The 9,904-nt window shown below is 42.7% G+C and overlaps 1 protein-coding gene across 5 annotated transcripts in view; it reads left to right on the top strand.

Moving 5' to 3' along the window:
• Positions 1 to 729: 729 nt before the first annotated feature.
• Positions 730 to 9,904, top strand: part of LOC111838356 (CD209 antigen-like protein C) — an 84,281-nt gene continuing 75,106 nt past the window's right edge. Inside the window, exons 1-6 of one of the 5 annotated variants that reach the window (XR_011992874.1) lie at positions 740 to 959; positions 1,559 to 1,639; positions 6,260 to 6,409; positions 6,564 to 6,659; positions 7,332 to 7,922; positions 8,154 to 8,465. Coding sequence is in view for 1 of the 5 variants with exons in the window: in XM_072716097.1 (XP_072572198.1) it covers positions 896 to 959 (64 nt within the window). In the remaining 4 variants the exon portion in view is untranslated. The other 4 variants (XR_011992876.1, XR_011992877.1, XR_011992875.1 and 1 more) reach the window with 4 other exon arrangements.

The raw sequence follows: 9,904 nt of genomic DNA, 5'->3' as shown, positions 1-9,904 counted from the left end.
TTGGAAAAAAGAGTAGAAAAGGTGAATGCAACCATCAGTCCTGTGTCATGCCAGCAGTAAAGCATCCTGAGACCATTCATGTGGGGCTGCTTCTCAGCCAAGGGAGTGGAATCACTCACAAATTTGCCTAAGAATACAGCCATGAATATAGAATGGTACCAAAACATCCTCTGAGAACAACTTCTCCCAACCATCCAAGAACAGTTTGGTGACGAACAATGCCTTTTCCAGCATGATGGAGCATCGTACCATAAGGCAAAAGTGATAACTAAGTGGCTCGGGGAAAAAAACATCAACATTTTGGGTCCACAGCCAGGAAACTCCCCAGACGTTAATCCCATTGAGAACTTGTGGTCAATCCTCAAGAGGCAGGTGGACAAACAAAATCTCACAAATTCTAACAAACTCTAAGTGTTGATTATGCAAGAATTGGCTGCCATCCGTCAGGATGCCAGGGTGAATTGCGGAGGTCTTGGAAAAAGAAGGGCCAACACTGCGAATATTGACTTAAATTTAATGTATTTGTCAATAAAAGCCTTTGAAATGCTTGTAATTATGCTTCAGTAAACCATCAAAACATCTGACAAAAAGATCTACAAGCACTGGAGCAGAAAACTTTGTGAAATTTGTGAAGTTCTCAAAAGCTTTTGCCAAAGCCGTAGCTAATTTCAGTTTTGTAATGGAATAATATAGACTTGCCGTAAAATTTCTTGCATGAGCATGAGACTGAAAGTGTGAGTGTCACGCCAGATGTGTGATAGTTGGCGACTGAGATAGACGGAGAAGGTTTCTAGTGAAACTTCCCTTTTCAGACTGATTTGGGATTTTTCTGACAGAAGTCCCTAGTCTCTGAACATCTCTGCTCATGTGAGAGTCAGCCAGTGATACCTGAGACATGTCTGAAGAGGTCTACTATTCCAGTGTGGTTTTCTCCACACCCTACAATTCCTCAGCTCCAGGTGAGTCCAGTATCGTCTCTCCTACACAAATATCTTTCCCTTCTTTGCTTTGCCTGTCAGACTCACTAATGGGTCAAACACATCTCAGCTGGTTCCACACTCATGTCTGAAAATGTTCTAAGATTCTTTTATTATTACATTAAAATAAAACATGATTTAGATCATTCCATCGTTTTGACTGAAGCACAAAAAAAATTGTCTGGTATTACTTTGGACAAAATGTCTCCCATGTAATGTAAGTGCAGTTTAAATGTTGAAATTTCGCATTTAAATTAGACAACTGGAAAAAAATATAGAGACAGTCCAAACTCATCACAGAATCAGTAGATTTAAATAAAATCCTATAAAAATCATAAATTGGTACTGTGAATTTTACCCTTTTTCAGGGGTTTTTACTATTTTGTAATTGTATGTGTTTAGTAAATGCAATTAAATAACTGTCACCATATTACTAAAATATTCGTATTAGTAATGCATGTAAACATTTGTCTGCACTGTGGGCAAATAACTGATTTTTGAAGGCTTTTGTGGGACTTCACTGTCTATGCATTCTCAATATTACCATATAAAAATACTTTTATTTTGCTTCTAAATTGTAGTCAAAAACAACGAAGCAACCGTTTATGCGGAAGTGAAGAAAGCAGAACTGGCTACAGTGAAGACACATCCTGAGCCAGGAGGTAAGTTAGAGCTCTGCCAGCAGCCCAGGAATTTGCCACTGTCCGGGGGGGTTTGTTTGCAGGGGCTCCAGATGGCTGTTACCATTATCTCTTCATCATCTGCTGTGATGGAGGTCGACCGGTGGGTTGATCACCCCTAGCATATAGGCCGGCTCACTGGGAAATTCCCAAACTTCCCAATTCTGGCCCTGCAGATCTTTCTGGATAGACTGGAAATTGCATGCCTATAACATGGGCCACTGTTGGAGATTTTGGGGCCCGTGAAAGTATTTCATACTGGACCCCCAACCTTGACCAATCTAATTCTGTTTGGAATGTTTTTAAGACCCCTGTCACTCATGGGATTTTGGAATCAACCCTTTCGTTGTTTACGGTGCCCCTGCTTACAACCAGTGAGGATTCTCTGAGGATCTTTAAAAAAAGAAAAAAGAATAGAAATAGGAGGAAACAGAAAAAACTGCTGAAAACATTTTTCATACATTCTACAATCCACCAGTTGATGTATAATCACAGGCGATTTTTTTCCAGGGGTACAATTACATTCCCTACTGAACTGATGAAAAAGCTGCATGAATATATTGCAGTTTTTTATTGCTTTAAAGCATTTCTCAAATGACGGTTAACATTTGCAAAACAAGTGTAATCCCCACATCATAATGTCACTTCTGCACAGCAGAACATCATTTCTCATTGCTTCACACAGATTTCAAATTGCTTCAGTACATATATGCACATAGTTTTGTACAATTGTCACCATTTGGCACAATTTTCAGTTGCTTTAGCCTTCTTGGTCAAAATAGATTAATTTCCCGTTTCCTCGTCCCCGCTGGCGTGGGGTGAATCTGCGGAACCTGCGGCCTCTGAGTCGGGCTTCCAAGTTGGCTAACGACACGGATGTGCCGCTTCCTGTCAGGATCGGCCTGGTTAATGCTAGGTCCCTAACAACCAAAACATTTATCCTGAAGGATATTTTCACATCCCGAGGACTGGACTTTCTCTGTCTGTGTGAGACGTGGCTGAGCGCTGGCGAGTGCAGCATCTTCTCAACGTTTTTGTCGCGTTATTAACTCCTCCACTGCTGAGCGGTTTACAGCAGTGTTTAACCAGATCTGTAAAATCCCGGAGCTTTTCAACAGCCAGACTGAGGAGCTTAGCTCATGCTTCTACTCCACCTGCCAGACTGTTTTGGACACGGCGGCTCCATTAAAAACCAGACACCCTAAAACTAAATCGGAGCCCTGGCTGAACGACACGACCAGAGCTGTCAGACGCGTGTCGCCGAGCTGAGCGCAAGTGGAAAAAAGACAGACTGCAGGTGTCATTTCAGATGTTAAAGGACTGTTGGTGCCATTATCAATCAATTGTAAAAGATGCCAAAAGAAAACACTTCTCTGACTTAATTCTGTCAGATTCACAATCCTCATGTTTTATTTGACCATTGACTTTGTTCTTAATGCACCTCAGACAGATTTTTACGCTTTTTTCTTGAGAAGGTCTCCTTCACTAGGGCTCAAATCTCTACTTTTACTCTTGATCCCTCAGTCTCTGTTCGCTGCCCCGCCGTGTTTGACAGGTTTGAGCCTGTGACTTTGTCCTATTTAGAGGAGATTGTTGGTCGTTTGAAGCCTGCTGGGTCTCCAAACGATGCTGTCCCTCCTAAATTCTTTAAACAGGTTTTACCCACAGTTGGACCTTTGTTGTCAGGTGTGGTCCCTGTGGATTTTAAACATGCAGTAGTCAAACCGCTGATTAAAAAAACCTTCTCTTGACCCCACGGTTCTTGCAAATTATAGGTCCATCTCCAAACTGCCTTTTCTTTCTAAAATTATTGAAAAGATAGTTCACAGTCAATTGACATCCTTTTTGGAAAAGGAAAATGTTTTAGAGGTTTTCCAATCTGGTTTAAAATCCTTACACAGCACTGAATCAGCCCTTTTAAAAGTTTTTAATGACATATTCTTAGCTACTGACTCTGGCGACTGTGTTCTTCTTTTGTTATTAGATTTGACAGCTGCGTTTGATACACTGGATCATGCCGTTTTACTGTCTCGCAGTGGATGGGCCTCAGAGACACAGCACTGGACTGTTTCAGGTCCTATTTGGCAGAGCGAACCTTTTGTGTCAGTCTTGGTGACCATGTGTCACTCCGCTCCTCTACTGTATGGTGTCCCACAGGGCTCAGTTCTAGGTCCCCTCCTCTTCTCGTTGTATCTACTCTCTCTTGGTTTTTTATTGAGAAAACATGGCATCGCATTTCATTTTTATGCTGATGACTGTCAGATCTATGTCCCTCTAAAGAAAAAAGGCACATACTCTGTGCAGCCATTACTTCAGTGTCTCGATGACATTAAAGCCTGGATGGCTCTTAACTTTTTAAAATTTAATGATAAGAAGACTGAGGTGATGGTTTTTGGTAACCCTACTGGGACCCCCAATGTGTACTTAGATTCCTTGGACCAGTATAAAAAGCAAGTTGTCAGGAACCTGGGGGTTAATGTGGATGCTGAGCTCAAGTTTGACAGTCAAATTAAGGCAGTTGCAAAATCAGGCTTCTTTCTCAGCAACACTTTGAGACCGTAATCCATGCCTATGTGACCACCCTGCTGGATTACCGTAATGCACTTTATATAGGGGTCAGTGCTTCATCCAACGTTCACCTCCAGAGGGTGCAAAATGCTGCCGCTCGTCTTTTAACTGGCACTCGGAAGTTTGAGCACGTTTCCCCCATTTTAGCCTCACTCCACTGGCTGCCCATTTCTTTTAGGATTCATTTTAAAATTCTTTTGTTTGCTTTTAAAGCCCTCCATGGCCTTGCCCCATTCTATCTCTCAGAGCTTCTACTGCCTTATACACCCGCCCGCTCTCTCAGGTCAGCCGATCAGCTGAATGTACCCAGGACTAAGCGTAAACTTACAGGAGACCGTGCTTTTGCTGTAGCAGCTCCCAAACTGTGGACCGATCTGCCTTTAGAGATCAGACAGGCCTCTTCTCCGTCTGTTTTTAAATCACTTCTGAAAACCCATCTCTGTACCCTGACCTTTGACACCTTATGAGATGTTAGCTTTAGCTCTCGTATTTTTGATTGTTTTAGTTAGTTATATGTTTTTTTTTTTATATTGTTTTAATATAAATCTGTTATTTATTATGTGTTTTATTTTGTTCTTATTTTTTATGTTACTGTTTTGTTTTATCTATTTTTCTTTATCTATTTACTGTACAGCACTTTGGTCCTGTACAGGTTGTTTAACTTAATGTCCTTTATAAATAAAGCTGGATTGGATTGTATTGGATAATAATTTTCCACTGAAAACCATGTATGTCTGGTCACTGTATTAGCCACTACATGCAAAACAGTTAACCAAGCTTTCAAAATGATTTAAAAATACATTCCATAAACTGCAGTGATACCACATTGTTGTGTTTTTGGTTCACACAGTACCTGCTTTTGTTTTTATTTTGTTGTTCTTGTATTGCCATTTTGCTGTTTTCATGATATACAGTGCTGTGTGAATTTTGTTTGCTATTGTACTGAGTCTTGATCTGAAGAAGTTACTTATGCATGTGGGAGCTTTTCATTTTGGTGCCACTAATTCAAGTTTTGGATAAGATACAGGCTTTTGCAGCTGAACAATAATGTTGTGCTATATGCCTGAACTGTTTTGAGAAATGCTCTTATAGTCTTGAGACTAGCAGAACCCAAACCACAGGGATCCCTGCCTTGATCCACAGAGAGTCCTCCAATATTTGCCATATGGGCCAGATCAGCCTGTCATTGGTTTTCCTGCAAGGTGCACAAACAGAAAAATTCCTGCATATATGGTCCATAGGCAGTAGTAGAGAGAATTTCCAGAGAACAATGTATTTGCTTTATATTTTCATGTGTGTGATTGTTGTAGTGCCTTGCCTAGTTAACTGCTGATGGAGTCTATATTTGTTGCTTGGCTGTTGCAATAAGTTAAAGGTTTTGTGTTTGGTTTGTGTACTCCTGTAATGCACTGTGTGTAAGGTTACTACGCTGCATACATGTGTAGCTCCGTGTGCCTTAGCATGTAATGCACTGTGTGTAAGGTTACTACGCTGCATACATGTGTAGCTCCGTGTGCCTTAGCATGTAATGCACTGTGTGTAAGGTTACTACGCTGCATACATGTGTATCTCCGTGTGCCTTAGCCTGTAATGCACTGTGTGTAAGGTTACTACGCTGCATACATTTGTAGCGCCGTGTGCCTTAGCCTGTAATGTACTGTGTGTAAGGTTACTACGCTGCATACATGTGTAGTGCCGTGTGCCTTAGCCTGTAATGCACTGTGTGTAAGGTTACTACGCTGCATACACGTGTAGCTCCGTGTGCCTCAGCCTGTAATGCACTGTGTGTAAGGTTACTACGCAGCATACATGTGTAGCTCCGTGTGCCTTAGCCTGTAATGCACTGTGTGTAAGGTTACTACGCTGCATACATGTGTAGCTCCGTGTGCCTTAGCCTGTAATGACTGACACCCTGCAGCCCCTGGGAGAAAAGCCTAGAGCCGCCTATGTGTACGATACATCAAAACATATGTTACAGTGTTTTACTTTCAGTACAAACGCTTTACAGTATTTCACTGTCATGCTTTATTGCAGATTCCAGAACAACTGGTCAGGAAACTTGGTCCCCTGCACAGACTCCAGAGAAAACGGAGCACAGATGTCAGCCCCAGCAGGGCGCTATAGTATTTCTAAGCCTCACCTGTGCTTTTTTACTGGCTGGCATCATCGCTCTCTTTGTCTGTTGTAAGTACTACACACTTGTACTGAATCAGATTCTGTTAATAGATTGATTCCTCCGTTTCTGAATTCCTTTGTGTCACATCAAAGCCCATATTAACTCTCTCACCCCAATACTTGGTGCAGAAGGTCTATTCAGCATGACTGTGTCTCTCTACAGATTATCTTACTGCAGGGCAGCTGCGAAAGGATCAGACTTTGCTGGATGAGATATTACAGTTCAGTAATTTTCCTGTAAAACAATATTGTTCAAAAGGTGAGTCCTGGCTTTCCTAGTTCTGCTTAATTTCATGAGGTGTTTTCCCCATTATGAAGGTAAAGTCTGATATGTCACTCCTTTATGGATGTGAACTTGATTCACACCTCTGGTGACACTCATGCACACACATTAGTTGTGTCCAAAGCAACTTATAAGTGAGGATCAGACAGTGCTGCTGGAGCAACTGGGTTTACGAGCCATACTGAGGTGCACAATGGTGAAACCAGGGGCGGATCTAGGATTTTTGGAAAGGGGGGGCGCAGCCACTAGAGCGAGTGCCGTAAACGTGAATCTCTAGGCAACAAAAATTGTTGTTCATGGAAAAATAGGGGGGGCCGTGCGGCCGGTGCGCCCCCCCTCTGGATCCGCGCCTGGGTGAAACCACTGATACTTGCAGGATTTGAACTAGTGACCTTCTGATCACGAGCATGAGTCCTAACCTGCAGCCACACACCTCCTATGCAGTAACCTTCAAAAACATGTGATTAAGTGAAATGGAAACACTACATTACCCATAGTGCATCAGTGTACACCTGTGATAGACTGGCAGCCTGTCCAGGGTATTCCCTGTTACATATAAGCTATATGCTGGACATTGGTCATGGAAGACAGATGAATGGACAACCTGAAAGCTAGTATGTATTATTACTCCTGGTTTCTCCTGAGCAGAGAGAAGATGCTCACGCTGCGCAAGTGGCTGGACGTTCAACAATTCAAAGTGTTATTTTGTGGACCTTGATAAACCATGGAAAACGTGGAATGACAGTCGTCTTGAATGCATCCAAATGGGGGCTGATCTGTTAACCATACAAAACGAAGAGGAACAGGTACGACAGTCCAATGAACTAAATCATGTTTCTGTGACAGTACTCTTAAATGTAAATGCAGTTCAGAACGTTTTGCCTGTTGTATAGCTACCCACAGCAAAAACCACTCTGTTAACACAAAATATGCCTTTTATCTAATGCACCTATGAACGTTCACATTTTTGCTACCCATATACTTTGATTTAATAGAGAAATAGTTACTAAATCAATTCCCAAAACCTGGGAGTTTTTGAATTATTTAAACACAGCTCCTACTGTACTTGAGTCTGTATCTACTATGCAGTGTGGCCATGAATAACTTCACTGTCTCCATTCAGATGTTCATCATGAACTTTGCACCCACATACTATGACGAATGGCACGGTTACTGGATTGGACTGACTGGAAACGCACAGGACTGGGTCTGGATCAATGGCTCTTCACTGACCACAGGGTGAGAGCTCGTACCACGGCGGCGTGAGAGATCGCCCCAATTCAGTTCACCAGTAGCTTCTACACCTTGCCTTTGATATCTAACACGATTGAGCACAGTACAAAGACAAATTCCTGTCACATATCAAATGTTCCTGAGAATCTCAAATTGTAAACATCAAGTATTAAAAGTATTTAAGTTGTCAAGCTTTTGTATTGAATTTAAAATCCCAAACTGTTCCTCCTGTTTCAGGTTCTGGGCAGATGCTGGAAAACATAATGGAACTCATGTTTTAACGAACATAGACCGTAAAACCCTGAACAGCTGGAGACAAGCTTGGCCTGACATGCGTAACCGGTGGATCTGTGAGAACAAGGCCCTGCTGCTCTGAGGTCCGTTAGCGGTACCGGCTCTCCGCTGGTCTGCTGGACGGAGGCCTCTGATGCTGCTGGGACCAGCTACCTGTGTAACAGTTCTGCCTTTCAGCCTTCAGACAAATGTCTGTTATAGATGTGAAAAAGCAGATAAACGTCACAAATAAAACAAATAAAAGCTTGGAAAGGAGCAGTGCCTGGGGTTTCATTTATCAACCATGCACATTTTTACATATAGGATGGTATTTATCAATTTCTTCCTGTGCTTAGAAATGTGCGTAAATTTATGAACACCCCCACCCAATGTGTATGCAGAGACCCCTAGTGGTAGAGAAACGTAATTGAAGCAAACCGATCCACACATAGGATATGTTGGGCTACTGCAGCATATGACACATATTACTTGCAGCTGCCAATTAAATGCAACCATACAAGTATTTTACTGATTCCTGTAGCACAGCTCATCCTCATCCATGGGTGATGAAGCTGTTAGAGATGTTTCACCTATGATGGCACTGAAGGCATTTTCAGAGGAACCACTTCTCCCTCAGCTCTGTCACCATCCTCATTACAGGCGATACAGCATTACCTGCATGTGTCACCTGTCCCATGCTAGGTCCCTCTCTTTCTGTGACAGGCCACTGGCAAAGCCGCCAAACAATAGGGCTCCGATCATTTTTCAGATCAAACCACTTCTTCCTCACTCAATTTCAGCCGATTCATCCAAGGTTCCACAGAAGTCTGACGAGGTCTCAGGCCTGCTTGGTCTTCAGCAGAGGAATTTCACAAAACACTACCATATTGATGCTTTCATGTGATTTAACTGTTTTGTAACTGTTAATTGTCATTTGAGGAAAAAGTGTAATTAATCATAATCCATATGATTTCTGTAAATGACGAATATTTTGCACAATTCTGCTTGCATCATCAAATGGAATGTACCTAGTACCCAAACTCTTGTTGAGCTCCAGCATCTGGTACTTCTCAGTTCCCATGTGTCCACGGATGCTGGGGACCTCCATGCTGTAATTGTCTTCTTGGGGGACGTAGATGATTCTCTGATTGGTTTATGATTCCTTGTGTTGAGTTACTTTCCTCTTCCTGTCCTTTCAGTCACAAGCCCTCTGTGGCAGCTTCTGCTCTGAGGCTCTGTGCCCCTTGGAGTACAAATGGTAGTGAGAGAGAGACCCCTTTCATACTTTAACAAAGAGGGGGAGGGCAAACGAAAGAAAAGACTGGGAGTCTGTGATTAACCAAACTCATCTGTCTGTTCCTCCTCCCTGCCCTCCTTCATCTCCCCTCTGCAGTTGGGATTCTTTGCAGTCATGATGCAGGCAATTTTTCGAAGGACTTCACATTTACATTTATTATTCCTGAAATGTCCCTGACGGTGGTGCAGTGGTTAGCACTGTTGCCTTACAGCAAGAAGGTCCTGGGTTTGATCTGTGTGGAGTTTGCATGTTCTCCCCGTGCATGTGTGGGTTTCCTCTGGGTGCTCTGGTTTCCTCCCACAGTCAAAAGATACGCAGATTAGGTCAACTGGCTACTGTAAATTGCCCATAGGTGTGACTGTTTGTCTGTGGTGGACTGGTGACCTGCCCAGGGTGGACCCCCCCTCTCGCCCGACGA

This window comes from Paramormyrops kingsleyae, chromosome 9, assembly GCF_048594095.1.
Source record: "Paramormyrops kingsleyae isolate MSU_618 chromosome 9, PKINGS_0.4, whole genome shotgun sequence".
NCBI lineage: Eukaryota > Metazoa > Chordata > Actinopteri > Osteoglossiformes > Mormyridae > Paramormyrops > Paramormyrops kingsleyae.
The sequence above is the reverse complement of the archived record's forward strand: the minus strand, read 5'-3'. Positions and strand labels throughout refer to the sequence as shown.